Raw genomic sequence first — 19,109 nt, forward strand, 5'->3', positions numbered from 1 at the left:
GTCGACCGTTTTGCGCGTCACTTCCGGCGCGAGCGGCGCGAGTGTCCCCCTCCCCGCCTTCTTCCTGCCGCGCGGCTTCTGCGGTTGCCATAGGAACTGCTCCACTCCTTCGCTCCTGCCCCGCCCCTTTCGGTTTTTTTTCCCCGAGGCTTTTTTGGCGGCGGGGGCGTCTTGGGCAGGTATGGGAGGGCGGGGGGCAATTATTTCTTTCCTTGCAGCTGTTAGGCTCGTTTTTCGGGCATGTCACTTCTTGGGAAGGGCTGAGACGGTAGCCTAGTGGGTGGTGGAGCCTCCAGGTTCAGGAGCAGTCTATCGTCTCTCTTTTTTCCTCATTTTCCCCATTGGGGGGAGGGACACATTGTAAGCCTGCCTAGCCGGAGAGGACAGCCAAAGCCCATTTAGCTCAAATCGGGCCACCCGTTGAAGAAAAACCTGGCTTTTAAAAAGAAAAGAAAAAGGAAGAGAGGGGCAAATGCTTGAAAGCTGGCCAAAGCATGGTTTCTTTTATCCCCCAAAAAGGAAGGGAGGAAGGAAGGAAATAAAGGAATAAAGAAAGGCATAAGGAAGGGAGGGAAGAAAAGAGAAGGGATAGAAAGAGTGAGGTAGGGAAATAAAGAAAGAAGGGAGGGAGGTAAAGGAGAAAGAAGGAAGGAGGGAAAAGAAGGAAAGAACAAGGGAGGGAGGAAAAGAGAAGGAAGGAGAGATTGAGAGAAAAGAAAAGAAGGGAAGAAAGAAGGGAGGGAGAAAAATAGAAATAAGGAAAAAGAGAGAGAAAGAAAAAGAAGGAAAGAAGAAGGGAGGGAGGAAAAAGAAGGAATGGAGGAAATAAGGAAGGGAGGGAAAGAGAAGGAGGGAGAGAGAGAAAGAAAAGAAAAGAAGAAGGGAAGAAGGAAGGAAAAGTAGAAAGAGAAGGAAGGAAGGAAATGAAGGGAGGGAAAGAAAAGGAAGGAGAAAAAGAGAAAGAAAAGGAAGGAAGAAGGGAAGAAGGAAGGAAGGAAAAGTAGAAAGAAGGAAGGAAACAAGGACGGGAGGGAAAGAAGGAAGGAGAGAGAAAGAAAGAAAAAGAAAGAAAGAAGGGAAGGAAATGAGGAAAGGGAGGGAAAGAGAAGGAGAGAGAAAGAAAAAGAAAAGAAGGAAGGAGAAAACAGGAAGGGAGGGAATGGGCTTTTACAGTGGGACGGTACCTCTAGAGAGCATTTAGTCCAACCTTTTCCGAGGAATGCAGGGTGGGATACAGGGTTCTTCTAAGGTGCTGCTGCTTAGAGCACGGCCCAAGGGTCCCTGGGGAGTTCCCAAAGACCCTCTCCTTGTCTGCAAAATCAAAACAAGTTGCCAGCCTACGTTAAGAAAAAAGTACACTATTATGAAAGAAACCCATCAAAGGGTATCCTATTCCGAGTAAATTATTGTGGTAGTTTGAGCCATGCTCTGACGGAAAGGAGCGCATGAAATCGGCTGTCTGGAGGTCCCTGTGGGACTTTTGTGCCTCCTCCCCATCAGCAAGAGGGAAGATGGTGGCTGACCCCACTGCTGCCCCTCTTCTGCCCCCTCCTCTCTCTTCCCACTCCCTGCCTTTGACCACTTTAATCCAGGAACAGCCAGAGCCTGCTTAGACGCCTCTTCACTCATGGAGGATGGGCAAGAGAAAGGCAACAAGTCTTAAAATAACTTTATTGTCACTTTAAAGGTATACTAATCGGTGTGCATTAAAATGAAATGCAACTTTCAAAGGGTCTCCACCTCTGATAGGCACTACACAAACATGGCAAAAAAAACCAAATAAATAAATTAAAAAACAACAACATGAAAACTCAGCAGAAAAGAAACGGGCTTAGTCATGCCAGCTGGTGGGCAAAGGGACCAAAGCTCTTGGTGCCCACCTCCCTTGGCAAGATGCAGTTTGGGATGAAAGCCTCTCATCCCAACAGAACAGTGACTTCAGACCTCCCCAATGATCAGGAGATTACATCACAAACTAAGCAAATTAGGGTTTTTTTTAGGGGGGCTGATTTGCCCCAGGTCCCCATCACAGCAAAACCCTTGGCACTTTTAAAATCCATCGATAGCTTTTGCACCCAGGTTACTGAGGTCTTCCATTTTTCTGAGATCTTCCAATTGAGAAAGGGGGAAAGTAGCTAGAAAATGTGGGATTTGGACGAGACCAGTAGTTCCAATATCACCACGACAACTTCGGACTCCGAGGTATTTCCGGCTGCCGAACGTCCAGATTTCTCACCGTTCCAGGTTGAAAACGTTGGGAAAAAAAGTTCCCTTTTTTCCCCCTTTTGATTATTCTCTTGGCCATCAATTTGCTACTCTGGATTAAAATGACCCCCAAAGGACCTGACATTGCAAACAGGGCATATACAGATAAGTCCTCGACTTACGACAGTTTGTTTAGTGACCATTTCAAGTTCCAGCGGCACTGAAAAATGTGGCTTATGACCATTTCTCAAACTTACGTCCTTTGCAGCATTCGCCACGATCACGTGATCAAAATTCAGGTGCTTGGGCAGCGGGTTCATACTTACGATGGTCGCAGTGTCGTGGGGTCACGCAATCCGCTTTTGGGACCTCCTGACGAGCGAAGTCGATGGGGAAGCCAGACTCAGTTAACAACCGGGTTAATAATTTAAGCAATATGGGGACTGGCATTAAAACAGTACATAGAATTTCTGACTAAATGAAAAACGATCACTTTGCGGGGGGCCCTTGTTGTAACTTTGAGTGGCTGTTAAACGAATGCCTGTAAGTCAAGGACCGCTTGTGAGGGCTTCTTTGATTTTCTGTGCAGCCCTTGGCCTGTTTTCCTGTCTCCCTTCAGGACATGTCCCTATCGTGCTTCTTTAACCCTCTTCACGGCTGCTTGCTCCACGCAGACGGCCACGGGGAAGTGTGGACAGACTGGAACAGCACGTCCAAGTTCTTCCAGTATGGCTGGCGGTGCACCACCAACGAGGACATGTACAGCAGCCCGACCCTCCTGGGGAACTGGAATGAGGAGCGCTACGACATCCAGAAAAGGAGGCAGCTCAAACCTCTCCCTTCCCAGGTCAGGCTGTCTTGGGACGGGACTCTGCTCGCGAGGTGGCCACGCAAAGGGACGTGGCTAATGATCAAGGCTTTGGGGGCTTTTTATAGCTCTTTAGGGGGTCCTCGGTGCTCTCTGAGTTTGGTTGTTTCCTTGCAGACGTTTCATGACCCAGCTAGGGAACACCATCAGTGCTAGAAGGGAGGGGAATTTGGGGAGGGGAGGAGGGGATCACATCACACTCCTTGTTTCCTGCTGTTGTTCTGTGAGTCACGGTTTGCTTTGGGGAGAAAGCCCCCTCTGCTCGAAGGCTAGGCTTGCTTGAGTGAAGGACGGGGGCTTTGGAATGAAGCTTGCACAACTGACCCTGCATTTTGCCTTGCAGTACACTCACTATTTTGAGTCCACGTACGCAACAGACTATTCCAAGGAAAAGCCTTGCAGATTCAGAAGTAGGTGTACAAAACTAACACACAGGTAGAAAACACAGCTGGGAGAGCAAGGCTGTCTGTCTATATGTGTGTGTGTGTGTGTGTGTGTGTGTGTGTAAAATGAAATATAAAATAAGACCCTTATTTTCAGGGAAACCAATATATATATTCCTACTGGGTTTCCCCGAAAATAAGCAATTGGCCTTATTTTCGGGGAGGTCTTGTTATTTTTGAGGTGCAGGAGGCGGCGAGTGTGGTCACCCCTTGGCTGCTGCTGCGTTGCAAGATTTTCAGGGGAGGGCTTATTTTCAGGGAAACGGGGTAGCAGAAGAGTCAAAATAAGACAGATACAAGCGTCGGTAGCATGTGAGCTAAGCGTTCCCAAAGGGTCTCAGATCAGAGTCAGTCAATATCCCAAGCAAAGACTTGGGGGCAATGGTGAAATTCAATTTTTTTACTACCGGTTCTGTGGGTGTGGCTTGGTGGGCGTGGCAGGGGAAGGATACTGCAAAATCCCCATTCCCTCCCCACTCTGGGGCCAGCCAGAGGAGGCATTTGCCAGTTCTCCAAAACACTCAAAATTTCCGCTACCGGTTCTCCAGAACTTGTCAGAACCTGCTGAATGTCACCCCTACTTGGGGGGGGGGGGGAGAATCTCAGGCGCACCCAGTACAATCAGTGAAACACACCCAGGTGTGCAAGGGAGCCATTGCTCCTCCCTCTTCCCAGCAACTGTTTTGGGTTGGGGGATTCCAGTTAAACCCTCTTAGGAACCCAAATCCTTGGGCTGGCATAAGGGTCCAAAGCCAGGAAGATAGAAAAGTAGGCAGCCGACTACAGGTAGTCCTTGACTTACAACCGTTCATTTAGTGACCGTCTGAAGGTACGACAGCACTGGAAAAAAAGGGACTTATGACCGATTTTTTACACTTAACAACTGTTGCAGCTTCCCCATAGTCACGTGGTCAAAATGTATACTCACTTGGCAACTGATTGGTATTTGTGACGGCTGCCGTGTCCTGGGGTCAAGGGACGCCCGTCTGACAAGCAAATTCAACGGGAAGCCAGGTTCGCTTAACAACCGCGTGACCGATTTAACAGCTGCCGTGATTCACTTAACGGAGGTGGCCAGGAAAGTGCCAAAACGGAGCCAAACCCACTTAACCTCTGTCTCGCTTACCAACAGTAGTTTTGGGCTCAGCTGCGGTCGTACATCGAGGACAACCTGTGTTGGAATTCCTGCAAAGCAGGGCATCTTATTGGCCTCCACCCCTTTCGTTAGCGGGATTAGTTGGGTGTGTCTGTGTCCCCTTTGGTTAGGAGTAGGCCAGGACTGCCTCGGGCTCTTGCCAAGGGAGCCCAGTGTGTGGGTTAAGTGTTGTTACACACACGCACAGCCATGCTTTCCTTTCCTTTTGCCTTTCCCCATCCTGTCTGTGCTCTTAGGGGTAACGCGAGGGCCCCACTGGTTCCCCGGACACCAGCCCGAGCTGGAGCCGCCTCCGATCAAGCCCACCGCCCGGTCGTGCTACATGATCGATTACGAGCCCCCGCATGGCAGGGCAGCTTGCTCCTTGGCCGAAGCGAAGCCCAAGGAAGCAGCGGAGACGCCACCCAAGCAGTAGGCCGCTGCTCCAGGATCCCCTGGGGCTGGAAATCTCTGCCGGAGGGTCTCCTTGCCCCACCACCAAGATCAGAAGAAGCACGGTTGCTTGAGCCGCCGTTCCTAAAATAAAGAAATGCCTGCCAGGAGACTCCCGACACGTTCGCGTTTCCGTTCTGGTTCCTTCCTAGTTTTGTGGTTGGCTCTCTTCGCAACTCCACAGCTGGATTCAACCCTCCCACTCAGGACCTCCGAGCCTTAGCTAAGATTGCAGCTGGCCGTGAAGATTGAGGGGAGAAACTGCCCCCCCATTTTATTTGTTACTAAAAAAACTCGTGTGCCTATCTTTGCACAGAGAAATAAAGAAGAAGATTCGCTTTGCCATTTCTGTCCTAGAAAGAGGCTTTCTTTGGTATGTAAAAAAGGGGGTTGGGGTCTCCGAGGGTCTCTTTATTTCCTTGGTCCTTGGAGGAGAGCCGATGTTTCTTCCCGCGTGACGGGGATGCTGCGCTCCGGGACTTCCTTGAGTTTCCTTGGTCCGTTCACTGTCAGGACGCCATCCGAGGAGAGGGAGGAGGTGATGGTCAGGGGGTCCACATCGGCTGGGATTCTGTACTTCCTGTTGAACTCACGGGCGATGAAGCCATGTTCGTCCTTCGTGGGGAGAGGCAGAAAAGGCATTGCACGGTTAGTTTGGGAATCGGCCTGCAGGAGCCTGTTTGGTCCAGTGGTGAAAGTGGTGGTCTAGAAACCAGGGGACGGGGAGTTCTAGTTCTGCATAAGGCATGAAAGGAGAGGAAAATCAGCTAGGTGACTTTGTGCCCATCACTGGGAGATGGCGAGTTCTAGTCCCGCGTTAGGCATGAAAGCCAGCTGAGTGGCTTTTTGGCCAGTCCCCCTCTCAGCCCAATCCACCTCACAGGATGGTTGTTACGGGGAAAAGTTGGAGGAAGAAGGAGTAGTAAGTATGTTCGTTCCTTTGAATTACTTATACAGTAATAAAGACAGGATATAAATCTAATGAATGGTGAATGAATGAATCCTGAATCTATCTATATTAAAAACAGCTGTGTGTATGTTTGTTCCAGGATAACTCTGGAACGCCTGGAGCAATTTCAACCAAACTTGGTACACTAGATGACTTACTCTCTGGAAACAAATACTGTGGGGGTAAGACACCCCTAAAGCCCCCCGGTGTGTGTGCTCTGTTAAGATACAGCCTGTTGTGCCTTAAAATGGCTTCTACTGTGCAGTTGCCATGGTAACGGATTCACAGTACTCCACAAGGGGGAAAATCCAACATTAGAAATTACGTTTGGTCCAGACATTTCCCCCCTATAAATAAATACCCGGGCAACGCCTGGTTATCGGCTAGTAAATAGATAAAATAAGCCGCATCTTACGGTGGAAAAGCTCTTGTGTTCAGCTTTCCAATTTCGGTGCTGGGTTAAGAACGATCCTCTCCCTGAGAACTGGACAAGCCACCCCGAAAGAACATGGGCAATCTCGCGATTAACCTCATCTCTGCTGCCCCTGATGTTAAATGAAACATGCCCTGCTGTAGGGCTCGCCAGGTGCAGCTATGTTGGCCGTGTGGCCTCTCCAGAGTCTCTTTGGAGAGCGAGACGGGCGACATATAAATGTAATCCAGTTCCCCTCCTGTTGCCTTGCCGAGCAGGCTCGTCCCCCGAACAGACCAACCTGGCGCTCCTCATGCTTCCCCTGGACTTCAATCACGTCCCCCCAAACCTTGACCTTCAGCTCCTCCGGTGAGAAATGCTTCACGTCCAGGTTGACGGAAAACTTAGCGTTGTCCAAGTGCATCTGAGGACAAAAGAAGTTTGGGTTAGGTAATAAGATTTCGCATTTATCAGAAGTTGGGAAATTCTAGACACAGAACACTTTGGCATGTTGGGCACCTCATTGCAAAGTTTGACACCTCCCCCCGCCCCCAAGTTATGACAAAAAAATAAGAACAGTACCGGAAGACAAGGAGGCCCCAAATAAAAAGAAATGGGGTTTTGTACCCCTTGCAAAAATAGACAAAATTTGCCATCTTGTGGAAGTTGCGGTGCATCTCTCCCTCTCTGTTCTCTCGTTGGGCTGGTTTCACAAATACGTTTAACGAGATCAGTGCAAAAGGAGGGGATGCATTCTCACAACTTCAGAAATTTGGTTTGTTTAATCTTTAGCTCAGCTTTTTGTGTGTGTGATTTTGCATCATGTGTGAACCCAGCATCTTTGGTTACTTACATACTTGGTCCAAACCCAGAAGACAGTATCCCTCACTTCCATGCTTCCTCCCCTCGTATGACCATTTGCATTTCAACTTTCCACTTCTTTTAAGACTCTTGTTTTTTTCTAATTTATCCTCCCCCTCTTTAATGTTTCCTTTACTTTTATGAGGTCTGGTTTACTCTTTTATTTATTTAAAACATTTATGTAGCTGCCCATCTTTCAACCAACACTGGGCGGCTCCCAATCCAAGATTAAACGACCGATAAAACCGCAAGGAAACTCTAAAATTAAACCAGTCGAAACGTTAATCCAATCTAAGATTGCAAGGAGCAAGCAAGGTGTGAATTGTCCTTGGGTTGATAAAATACCCAGCCCTGTTTAAACACCGATCGCATGGAAAGGAGCGATGCCCCTGTCGGCATCTGAATTGAAGAGACAGAAACAATGCCCATTTCACAAAGAAGTGGGTCCTCGGTGCAACAGAAGAACCGGACTGTCAGCAGAGATGCTGGCTTACTGCCTCCTGGCCATGCCAGCTGAGATGACGGGAATTGTGGCTCAACCATCAGAAACCCCCAAATCAAGAGGCTTCTGGCCTGGAGCCCCCCACCCTCGCTCTGCTGCATGCAAACCTCACAAAGAAAGGAAGAACGGAGCAAAGGTCACAACCTTGGGGCCAGACAAGCCGAAGGACGTTCTCTTCCCACTTACGTCCACTGACCCATCAGAACAGGGGAGGCAAGAGATGTCACAGGTCCCCTTTCTTAAGGGTGGTGGGACCAAGAAGAAGGGCCTTCTCCATGGTGGCTCCTTCCCCAGGGGAACATCATCATCCTTGCAGAGATAACTTGGGCTCCACTTTGGCACTCTTTCCTGCAGGTGTGGTTTTGCCAGAAAGTGAAGGGAGCTGGGGATGATACGGAGCCCATCGAGTGGCTGGTCTGATCATTGTCGCTGTGTGTGTCTCTGTGTGTGTGTGTGTGTGTGTGTGTTTATTGGGTTTCCTATTGGGGATTTGTAAGCTTCTGGAGGCAACATGAGTGAGTTGGGTGGCTATATATAAATGTGTATGCCTGTGAACGTTGGAGCATAAGGAAGGCCAAAGACTGGAGGCCTTTGAACTCTGGTGCTGGAGAAGAAGACTCCTGCATTGAGTCCCTTGGACTGCAAGGCCATCCAACCGGTCAGTCCTAGAGGAGATCCACCCTGACTGCTCTTTAGAAGGCCAGATCCTGAAGAGGAAACTCAAATACGTTGGCCACCTAATGAGAAGGAAGGACTCCCTGGAGAAGAGCCTCATGCTGGGAACGATGGAGGGCAAAAGAAGAAGAAGGGGATGGCAGAGAAAGAGGTGGCTGGATGGAGTCACCAAATCAGCCGGCGTGAGCTTAAATGGGCTCCAGAGGATGGTAGAGGACAGGAAGGCCTGGAGGAACATTGTCCATGGGGTTGCGATGGATCAGACATGACTTCTAACAACAACAACATAAATGTCCTCAATGTAATAAATCCCTAAAACGGTCAGCAGGTGCCCTCTGTGGGCATCCTGGCATCGGCGCGAGGGGAAGGGTTACCTCGGGGAGTCCGCTGTCTATCCACCCAGCGTTCCTGAAGGCGAAGGGCCTTCCCAGGAAGGAGCCCAGGGGCCAGCTGCCTGCGAAGAGTTCGGATTCCATGACGGGCTCCCCGAAATGTTGGCTGAAGATGCGGCTGGGCGAGGGGCCGGGGAAGAGCCGTCTGCGGAAGAAGGGGTGGTGGATGGTGACGTCCATCTCCCCCCAGGAAGCGGCCGGTGGCAGTGCATCCTGGCAAGCCGAGGGGTCCCGGCTTTATATGCTTGCCCGGTGCCAGGCTTTGCCCTGGCTAAATCCTCCTGACCCATGATGTCAGTCCTGCTTTTCTGCCTGCGTCGGCCGGCCATTGGCTGTGGGGCTGGCAGAGGCGTCTCAGTGCCTGCATGGCAGACGGAAAAGAACACAGTGAAATTCTAGCTGGTCACAGCTTCTCTTCTCCCCCCCCCCCCCCTCGTCTCTGGAAAAGAAAAGAAAATAAAGGCTCAGCCAGCGTGATCCACATTCCTGCTCCTTTGGGCGCTGGCGCGAATCCTGCCTTTGACTATCTTTGTCTCGGAAAGAGTGCAAGGAAGCTGGCATCAGGCTGGCATTCAGTCATCCGGCCCACCACAGGCTCCTGCTCCTCCTCCTCCTCCTCCTCCTCTTGGGCTGAACGGCCACGGGAAGGGACTCAGGACCTCGCACCCTCCCTGGGGGAGTTGAGTCATCTTGGCCTGCCAAGGGTTGGAAGATGAGGTCACCACCGTAACACTTGAGGGTGATGGCCGTTGGGTTAGGGAGCGTAAGGGAAGGCGGGGAAGAGAAAGGAAAGGAAGGACAAGGAGGGTCACACTCCCAGTATCTGATCTCTCTTGTGAATGTCACGGCAAAAGGGTAAGCGGTCAACTGGTCTTGGAATGTTGCAAAGACTTTTGATGGTAGTTAGAAGTTGGATTCAATGGACCCAAAATTATTTCTTTCTTTCCTTCCTTCCTTCATTCTTTCCTTTTCCCTTCCTTCTTCTTTCCCTTCCTTTCCTTCTTTCCTTCCTTCTTTCCTTCCTTCTCCAGTTTCCTTCCTTCCTCCATTTTCCTTCTTTTGTTCCCTTTTCTTCCTTCCTTCTTTCCCCCCTTCCTTCTCCATTTTCCTTCTTTTCCTTCTTCATTTTCCTTCCTTTCCTTCCTTCTTAACCTTTCCTTCCTTTCCTTCTTTCCTTCCTTCCTCTCCTTTTTCCCTTCTTCTCTTGCTATTTTCTCTCTTCTTCCTTCCTTCCTTCCTCCCTCCCTCCCTTCCCCCAAGGCAGAAGGCTTCAGGCACAGCCTGGGTCATTCCTTTCGGCCTTGGGGACCATGGAGGGAGGGGGTGTTGCTTCTTTGACCTCACCACTCAACCAAATGTTTTTAATAGGAGACTGAGATAGAAGAGCTGAATCATTTTTCCCACTGGGTTAAATTTAAACCTCTTTGCTCAGGCGGGCGGGAGACTGCAGCACCTCCAGCTGAGCATGCCATGAATGTGGCTGGACCAGTTTCCCCCGTCTCTCTCCTTCGTTTCCTCTTTCTTCACCCCCAATTATGTGAGGGTGGAAGCGCTGCCATGCCTTTACCCCGAGAGCTGAGAGTTTCTCCTCGTCAGGCCTGGAGTTGTCCTTTTGCTGAGTCTAAAGTCCCATCGCAAAGGCACCTGGACACAATTTCCAGATGGTCAGAAGAGGGTGGGTTAAAGAAAGTTTGTCACCAGATGCTGGGGGACCCCTCTATACTCGCATGCCTGCTATCGGCTGCCATAGTAATGGGGAGGGTGGGGGCTCATGGTATTTGGGAGGGGAAACATGTTGGTGGAGACATCTCGGAAAAGGGAGTTTTGTTCTCACCATCTTCTGCGCATGCTGATGGCTGGTGTTTGGGTTTGGTCAAGGCCAACTGTGTTTGCTTACTAGCTGAATGAGGCCACCTGAAGATGTGCCCCACAGGACACCCTTGGGGGGGTTGGAGATTGGACATTGGGTCGGGGTATCTGGGGGGAGGGATTTGGGTAATCTTTTGATATGTAGCAGTTTGTGCTTTTTTGCTTCAGATCTTCCTTCACTTTTGCTATTTTCATTTCATGTCCAGTAAAAGTACCTTTTCTCTAATTAAATGGAATTGGGGGTCTTCTTTCTTGGATGCTGAAGGACGCACACCTGAAACCCAGAACAATGGCTTCCACTCTGCAGCTTCCTGAGGAATTGGTAAATCAGATCCTGGGATCATGAAGAAAGCTATGGGCATCTGAGTAGAGAACCTGTCTATGGTTACTTGGAAATACGACCTGTTCCCGAGTCAAGTCCCGTCCCGGTGTGCTTTCACTCAACAAGTGTCCATTAAGGAACCTCTGAGTAAGCCTGCATTCAGCAATAAACAGGCCTATTTATATGCAACCATGAGGTCAATAAACACATGTTGTTGTGACTCTCTGAAAGGGTGGAGTTTAAGCACAACAAGTTGGGTTAGATTTTGACTGTGAACATTTGGAAAGGAAAAACAAGAAGCTTCCAAAACTTTATGCAGTTCCTAATTTACTTTTCAGGAGCCCTTGGAAATAAGGAAAAGTATAGTGCATTGTTGGAAAATGTTGTGACAATAAACCCCTAAGATTATTCCTAGACATGTAATAACGTTTCCAGATGCAGTCGCTAGCTGTCAGTCGATGGGAGCAGGGAAGGTTTGCAGCCTGATCTACCGATGCAAATATAAGATGCATGTTCTGACTGAGGTTTCCTGAGAGCCTGAAGCAAACTCCTGGTCCTGCCAAAAAACCCTTTTATGAATTGACCGTGAATTCTGCTCATTCACATCCAGCAAAGTCTTTCGAGGGAGGATTTACAGTCACAGACCTTCTCTGGCTTGGAGAGCTGCCAGGCCGATCTCTGCAAAACTTGGCAAGGAGCCTCGGAGAGTCACAAACCAATGAAGTGAACTAATTGTCTCCTGCAAACTACACTCCCCTTTCGCTCCTCTTTTATTCCCTCTGTGAGGGGCCATTCATCGTCCACTTGTGGCCTTCCTCCCAAGTCGACCCCTGTTCTTTAGCTGTTCCCTTCATCTGGCAACTCTGTGCATGCGCACACTGGGAACAGGCTCCAGCTGTTCTTCTGCCTCACTGATGTCTGACTCTGAAGGCAGCTGATAACTGTCAGACGGCCCTGGCCCCCTCTCTGCCTCCGACACAGAGCCCTCATCAGAGCCTTCCCCAGACTCCAGAACTGGCCCATGTTCCTCGCCAACCTCCTCACTGTCCGAATATGCTGCCAGCTCTGCAGGCCACGAGCAGACCACAACAGTTCCCTGGTGTATCCAACACCAATTGTGGCGAAGCGAGCCACGGCGTCCGGCGATGACCAAACCAGTCTCTCCACAGGGCTACAGATGGTTGTGCATGAGGCACATGGGAAGCCCACCGTTGCACACATCCTGGAGGTCAGGTCCAGCGCATTCAGGAAGCCTTGCAACCATTGGATAAACGGATTGCAAGACGCCAAGGAAGGAAGCAGCCCAGCCTGTGCACGATTGTCTGCCTCTCGCTTCAATTTGGGCGTGAAAGTACCCAGGAATTTGCACACTTCCGTGTGGTGAGAAACCCCTTAACCTGGACAGTTTCAGCAGCAGCAGCCGTAATGTCACCAGCCGGGCAGCATCTGAATTCAGCTGCTGTCCGATTCGAATTCTAGGAGTCACATGAGATCCTCCCCGTTTCCCCCCAAGACCTTGCTGGTCGAAGAGACTAGTAGCCCCCCGACCCACAACGTCAGGGGCATCTGCCATCCCTTTCTAGTAGCCAGTAGATGTTCTCCTTGGGGGGGGGGGTTGTAGAGCCACGAGCATCTGGCCCTCCCTGGGGGCTCAGCACAGGAGGACCTGCCTGTCTATTTCGGTCCATCTTTTATCGCTTCCTCCCCTCCCCCCCCCCAGTGGAATTTGCTTAATCCAAGTGTCCAAGCCAGCCGTCCGGCCGGCTGCAACCTTCCCAAGGAAGGCGTTGGAGAGAGCGGGCATATCAAGACAGCTTCCTCATCATGGCACAGCAGCACAGCCTGCCCCACGCCTACCCCATGAGCCCAGAATGCGAGTTTGCCAACCCCAGCAAGATTTACGACCAGAATTTTGGAGAAGGTAAGGCGGGCAGGGACTCCTCCCCCCCACCCCCACCCCATCCTTCCAGCTTGCAGGTTTCAGATGTTTCCAACTCTGGGATGGAAAGACCCTCCCGGAATAGTTAACCTGGGGTGCATTTCCACCCCCACCCCACCCCACCCCGTTCCAGTGTGCTAAAAAGTGCATCATGAGCCTTGTATGGCTGGAGCCTGATCTTTCCCAGGCCTTGATTGTGTGGCTGTGTAGATGGAAAGAACGAGATGATATCTGGACCAGCGACCACCGGTATGGAGGTCCTGTGTTTGGAAAGGAGGAAATTCCGCATCAGTTTCGGTTAATTTTCTTGGAATAATCCCTGCTCAGCATCCTATCCACCGTCAATGCTGGGTGGGGAGTGGAGAGGGACAATATTTTGGGGGCAGTGGACACATTTTGGAGATCCCAGCCTCGTAAGGTGGTCAGTGATTCGGGCACGCCTAGGACTTCCTTCTCTGCTGTAAAGTTTGTAGGTTGTTTTTTAAAACCATGTTGCTGGTTGTGTTTCATAGGCTCATCGGATAGAGAAACTTATCCTCCCTGCCTCTCCTACCCCAAAGCTTCGCAAAGACAAAAGAGTTTTCCCAAGGAAAAGCTTGGCTTTGCCTTGAATCTTGAAAGTTGGAAGAGTTCCCTCGAGGCCATCAATTCGAGCCCAGCCCCCTGCTCAAGGCAGAGAGGCCCAAATGAAAATCTTCCCAACGGCTGGCCATTTCTCTCCCGCTTCTACAGGAAGGAGGGAACTCGCTGCTTCTGCTTCTCAGTCGAATTCCTAAGGTCTGGGAAATCACTTGCCACCCTCCCTTTCTGTGTTTAATTTGGATGCTCGGGGCAACATTCTTTAATTATAGAGAAGATTGCTTTTAATTACTCGATTTAGTTGCCACCCGACTCCAAACAACTCCAGGCAGCTCACGATATAGTTTTTTTTAAAAAAGATAGAAAAGAGGAACAAAGGAAAATAAAAGTATTCCTGAAAGCAGGAGAGTGATGAAGATACAGCTGCAAAGGGTTTGGACTTCTCCCTGGTGAGGAGCTAATAATAATCTCCATCTGCCTGCAGACAAGGAGATGATTCTGCCCGTCCCTCCCCTCCCCTGCCACAAGTACAGCCGGTGGAATGCAGTCGGCTGGCACGAAGATGGAGCTTTTGGGGGGGGGGAGAAACACTGCTGCTGGCCGGAGTCTTTGGGAAGCCCACTTAAGCGCTGAAAAGCCCAGCTGGCATGCAAAGCCAAAACGCCCCTGGAAGGAATGCAGAGGCAGCCATCGCAGCCTGCAGGGGGTGGAGCTCTTGGCGGGAACCGGTGGAACAACTGTCTTGCACAAGCAGGGGGAGGGGGGGTTGCTTTGTGGCCCAGCTAATCATGCCAAGGCCTCCCGAAGTAACTGGGATGGAGCCCACTTGGGGAAGAAGAACTGGCAGGAGTGGGGAGGCCAAAGAAATTGGGGCTCTGCAGGGTGGGAGGGAGATGGTGCTGCCCTCTCCTTGGAGACCCCCAAATCAAAGCCATTGGTAGGGGGCTTTATTGGCAGTGGGGGTCTTTTTTGGCACCAGGTGGGGGACCTTCCTTGGCTCTGCCCAGCTGTGTTCTGACTCAGGCTTCCCAAAAGCACGAAGCCGACTCCTCGTCCCCCATAAAACCCCTTTTATTTCGTTTTAAAGGGAATTCCTCTGCAGCAAAATCCCATCCAGCTGTCCTTCAAGAGATTTCACAACTCCAGACCTTGATCAGGCTTGGAGAGCTGCCAGGCCGATATCTTCCAAACGCCACTCTGTAGCAGCAATTACATGGCAAGAAGTCAGGAACAGATCTTTACCCTAATGAATGGAACAGATTGTCTCCTGCAAACTCCCCTCCCCCTTTTCTCCTCTTCATTCCCTCTGGGAGGGGCCATTCACCGTCCACCTGTGGCTTTACTCCCAAGTCGGCCCTTGTATCTTAGCTGTTCCCTTCTTCTGGCAGCTCTGCACATGCGCACACTGGGAACAGGCTCCAGCTGTTCTTCTGCCCCACTGATCTCCGACTCCGAAGGCAGCTGATAACTGTCAGACGGCCCTGGCCCCCTCTCTGCCTCCGACACAGAGCCCTCATCAGAGCCTTCCCCAGACTCCAGGACTGGGCCATCTTCCTCCCCAACCTCCCCACTGTCCGAATCTGCTGCCAGCTGCACTGGTCTCTGGTGGGCCACAACACACTGCATCTGGAGAGGGACAGGCCAGGAAGGGACCATGCTCGTCAACGGAGCTATAATTCCTCCTCCAAGGAAGAGTCCATCTCCTTGTCCAGCAGCCCTTTTGAAGCTAGTGGACAATGGCTTTTCAGCGGGTGGAAATGCCACGGAGTCCCTTCCAACCTTCAGAGCAAAGGGGCTTTGTGGGTTTTAAAAACCAAGTCTGTCCAGTCTCTTCTTAAAAGCCTCCAGTGATGGAGCAGCCATAATGTCTGAAGGGCACTTCTGTTCCACTGGTTAACTGTCCTCACTGTTGGGATGTTTCTCCTTAATTCCATGTTGCTTCTCTCTTTGATTAGTTTCCAACCATTGTTTCTTGTTCTGCCTTCAGATGCTTTAGAAAATGTTGACCCCTTTTTCTTCCATACTGCTTTCGTAGAATTTCATACGGCTGCTTCTAATCTGCAGAAATTAAAACCCGTTGCTTTTTCTCACAGATTCCTCCTCCTGCTCAAAATCGCTTTCTCTCTCATCCCCCCCCCATTGCTTTTTCAGCCATAACATAATAAACCATAATCCATACAAGAGAATATTTGTAGAATATTTCAGGGCTGAAATGAGGGGTCCTTGGTGGTCTCCGAGCTTGGTTGTTTTCTTGCAGATGTTTCACAACCCAAACATCATAGGCAGCGTACTGATGATGTTCCCTAGCTGGGTCATGAAATGTCTGCAAGGACACAACCGAGCTCAGAGAGCTGCAAGGACCTCTTATGAACCATCATCTATGTCGAGCCACTATCCTTGTTTCTTCCAGGCCTTTCCCCTGGAGATATCCTGGCTCCAACCTTGTACCACGGTTACTATATCAGGCCCCGGATTAACAAACAGCTGGAACGAGGGATTTCAGAAGTCGCCCTCAATGAACACAAATTCCAGGTTTTTCTTGACGTCTGCCAGTTCACCCCTGATGAAATCGCTGTCCGCACCGTGGACAACCTCCTGGAGGTGACGGCCCAGCATCCTCAGAAGATCGACCGCCATGGGTTCATCTCCCGTGAATTCACCCGGACCTACATCCTCCCTTTGGATGTCGATCCTCTGTCGGTCAAAGCCACCGTGACCCACGATGGCATCCTGAGCGTTGAGGTCCGGCGGACGGGGAAGGAACTGAAGGCCAAAGTCAACGAGGTGGAAGTCACCTACCAAGGACAACCTGAAAGGAAAGAAGGAAGTTCAGGAGATACCTCAGATCCCTAAAACGTCCTTCTGAGATGACCTAATTTTGGTCATTTTGAGTAGGTGAGTCTGGAAGTGGTCTTTCATGGACACCAAAAGGCCATATCTTGTTGGTCTCCTTGGCCTCTCCTCCTCCTCCCCAAATAACTAGGGCAGGGGTGTCCAAACCTGGGAACTTTAAGACTTGTGGACTTCAACTCTCAGAATTCCCCAGCCAGAATTCTGGGAGTTGAAGTCCACAAGTCTTAAAATTTGGACACCCCAGATCTAGGGTTTTCATTCCAAGAAGCTTCTCTCACAAGGTCTTCTTAGCTATAGCTGATCTTTTCAGATCTCTTCTCTAACCCTTCTTTCATCAAAATATAATTCCCAGGATTATGATGGAAGGCAGTAAAGGCCGCTGCACCAATTTGAAACCTGTGTTATGGGTAAACCGTAAACCATCCTTTTCGTTTTGCATTTTGAAGGGCTCCCAAAATTCCTACCCTTTTCCTGCCAATGGGCTAGGCTGATGGGAGTTGTGGTCCAAAACATTTGGAAGACCCAGTAGATTGGAGAAAGTAGGGCTCACAACGTTACTGGCATTAAGACAGTCTCAAATGATTAAGCCTTACTTTCTTTACCAAAGAATTAATTGACTTCCCTGTTGAGATGGGCTTAGATTGACAATTTATCATAATTCCTGCCATTTTCAAAAGATCGGCCCTTTTTAATTTCGGAATTCCGTAAAGTTTTATTTACTGCCCTTTCTTTTGTTCTTGGCTGCTTTTACTCATCTGTTGATGCTTAAATGAGATTTTAAAATTAAAAAAAAAACAATTAAGCACAGAGCCTGTTTTCAGAACTATTGATGAATCATAACTTGGGAGAGGAAGGTAAGTAAGTAAATAAATGCAAATAGTTCACCACAATGAAAAAACTTCACGTTCACCTAACTCTAGATTACTTAGCTAATCCAATAAATTTTTCCCATCATACTGACAAAAAAACAATTATTTCCCCATCTCTGTTAACAATGAAGTTTGATAAGCTGCATAATATTTACATTACTCATCACTGATTACGTTTAGCCAATCTAGTGAATCATAAGAGTTTCAGATTAGATTTGTGCGGTCCACTAGGCTAAAATTTGGCTAGCCAGTTTGCAGTTCCCTGCTTCAATTGAAGAGTTTCTGAGTTCATACAGAAGTTTTAAGAAAGTATTATGCCCAAGCCCTTGTCACAAGCCCTGATTTAAACATTTCTAAACCATTTCAAACCATGGTTCATTGGGGACAGCACTAAAACATTTGCGCCACGGGTTAATCTATTCGCCATAAATTGCATTTTGCTTTCCCGAGGTCCCAAATCTTTCTGGCGTCTCCCTTTATTTATTTATCAGTACAAATACAACACACACACACACACACACACACACACATATATATATTTCATTTTTTAAGGTTTTGAGCATATGCAGACCTTTTTATTTGCAAATTTCTGGCGTGCGCGCAAGCGAAGGGCGCACCAAAGTGGCAGCCATGCCGGCACCCACCCACCCCTGCACAGCTTAGCATTTGATGCCTCCCACTCCTGTTGGCGCTCAATGCTGGCTGACCTCTCATCTCTCACGTGGACCCCATGCATCCACGCGCACACACACCCCTACCAAAACGACGGGCTTACTTACCTTTGGATGCCCACACTGGTTGGATTTGATCAGGAAAGCACACAAAAAACAATGGCACCCGAGGGCACTCTTACGTCGGGGGCTCTTTGTGCCCACAGACGTGTTATGAAAAGGGAATGTGAGCAGGCAGCCAAGACTGGCTTGGTGGCAAGGAAGCAGGGTTGTTGAGAAAGCTTTTGTCTTTCTGCACTCAAGCTGAAAAGAGACACCAGGGACACCAACCCAGAGGGGAGAACGGAGACGAGCAGCCTTGCAAAATGTGTTTCCCCCCCTCCATTTTCCTGTCTGGCTCCAGCCATACAAAAATCACAGTACAGGGAGTCCTGTTGGCACTTGCAACCATGATTGAACCTAAAATTTATCTTGCTGAGAAATTTGCTAGTTTAGTTAGTTACTTAGTATTCTCACCCAGGCTTCCCGAGAGCATGGAGCAGATTCCTTGTCCCGACAAAAACCCCTTTTCTTAATTTGCTGTGAATTCTGCTCCTTCACATCCAGCAAAGAGGGAGGATTTACAGTCACAGACCTTATCTGGCTTGGAGAGAAACCAGGCCAAGATCTGCAAAACTTGGCCAGGAGTCTTGGAGAGTCACCAACCAATGAAGCGAACTAATGGTCTCCTGCAAACTCCACTCCCCTTTTGCTCCTCTTTTATTTCCTCTGGGAGGGGCCATTCATCGTCCACCTGTGGCCATACTCCCAAGTCGTCCCCGGTTCTTTAGCTCTTCCCTTCGTCTGGCAACTCTGCGCATGTGCACACTGGGAACAGGCTGCAGCTGTTCTTCTGCCCCACTGATGTCTGACTCTGAAGGCAGCTGATAACTGTCAGAGGGCCTTGTTCCCATCTCTGCCTCCATCACAGAGTCCTCATCAGAGCCTTCCCCTTGTCTGAATCTGCTGCCCAAATCTGCTGGCCGCTGGCAGGCCACAACAGTTAGTAAGTTAAATTAGTTAGCAAGTGTTGTGAGTTTATGACACATTTATTAAGCAAAGGTGGCCGAGGA

At 49.6% G+C, this 19,109-nt stretch overlaps 3 protein-coding genes across 5 annotated transcripts; 2 read left to right on the forward strand and 1 right to left on the reverse strand.

Moving 5' to 3' along the window:
• The first annotated feature begins 43 nt into the window (after positions 1-43).
• On the forward strand, positions 44-5,093 carry CFAP68 (cilia and flagella associated protein 68). Of its 2 annotated transcripts, none has more exons than XM_081960858.1 (4): positions 44-179; positions 2,825-3,052; positions 3,417-3,483; positions 4,909-5,093. In XM_081960858.1, exons 2-4 carry the CDS (start codon positions 2,828-2,830, stop codon positions 5,085-5,087), a joined length of 471 nt encoding a protein of 156 aa, XP_081816984.1. In that variant the 5' UTR covers positions 44-179; positions 2,825-2,827; the 3' UTR covers positions 5,088-5,093. The 2 variants fall into 2 exon arrangements, with proteins under 2 accessions (XP_081816984.1, XP_081816985.1); XM_081960859.1 differs by lacking the exon at positions 44-179 and adding an exon at positions 1,701-2,202 and having other exon boundaries at positions 2,795-3,052.
• A 422-nt stretch (positions 5,094-5,515) lies between these two features.
• CRYAB (crystallin alpha B) lies at positions 5,516-9,295 on the reverse strand (the record flags this gene model as incomplete). Of its 2 annotated transcripts, none has more annotated exons than XM_081960857.1 (3): positions 8,878-9,295; positions 6,815-6,889; positions 5,516-5,719 (listed from the first exon to the last, which is right to left on the reverse strand). In XM_081960857.1, exons 1-3 carry the CDS (start codon positions 9,073-9,075, stop codon positions 5,516-5,518), a joined length of 477 nt encoding a protein of 158 aa, XP_081816983.1. In that variant the 5' UTR covers positions 9,076-9,295. The 2 variants fall into 2 exon arrangements, with proteins under 2 accessions (XP_081816983.1, XP_081816982.1); XM_081960856.1 differs by having other exon boundaries at positions 6,767-6,889.
• Positions 9,296-12,846: 3,551 nt separating this feature from the next.
• Positions 12,847-17,255, forward strand: HSPB2 (heat shock protein family B (small) member 2). Its single transcript, XM_081961472.1, has 2 exons — positions 12,847-13,007; positions 16,015-17,255. The coding sequence occupies exons 1-2, from the start codon at positions 12,911-12,913 to the stop codon at positions 16,455-16,457; spliced, it is 540 nt and encodes a 179-aa protein (XP_081817598.1). The 5' UTR covers positions 12,847-12,910; the 3' UTR covers positions 16,458-17,255.
• The last annotated feature ends 1,854 nt before the right edge of the window (positions 17,256-19,109 follow it).

Source organism: Natrix helvetica (assembly GCF_964273705.1).
Source record: "Natrix helvetica genome assembly, chromosome: 8".
Taxonomy (NCBI): domain Eukaryota; kingdom Metazoa; phylum Chordata; class Lepidosauria; order Squamata; family Natricidae; genus Natrix; species Natrix helvetica.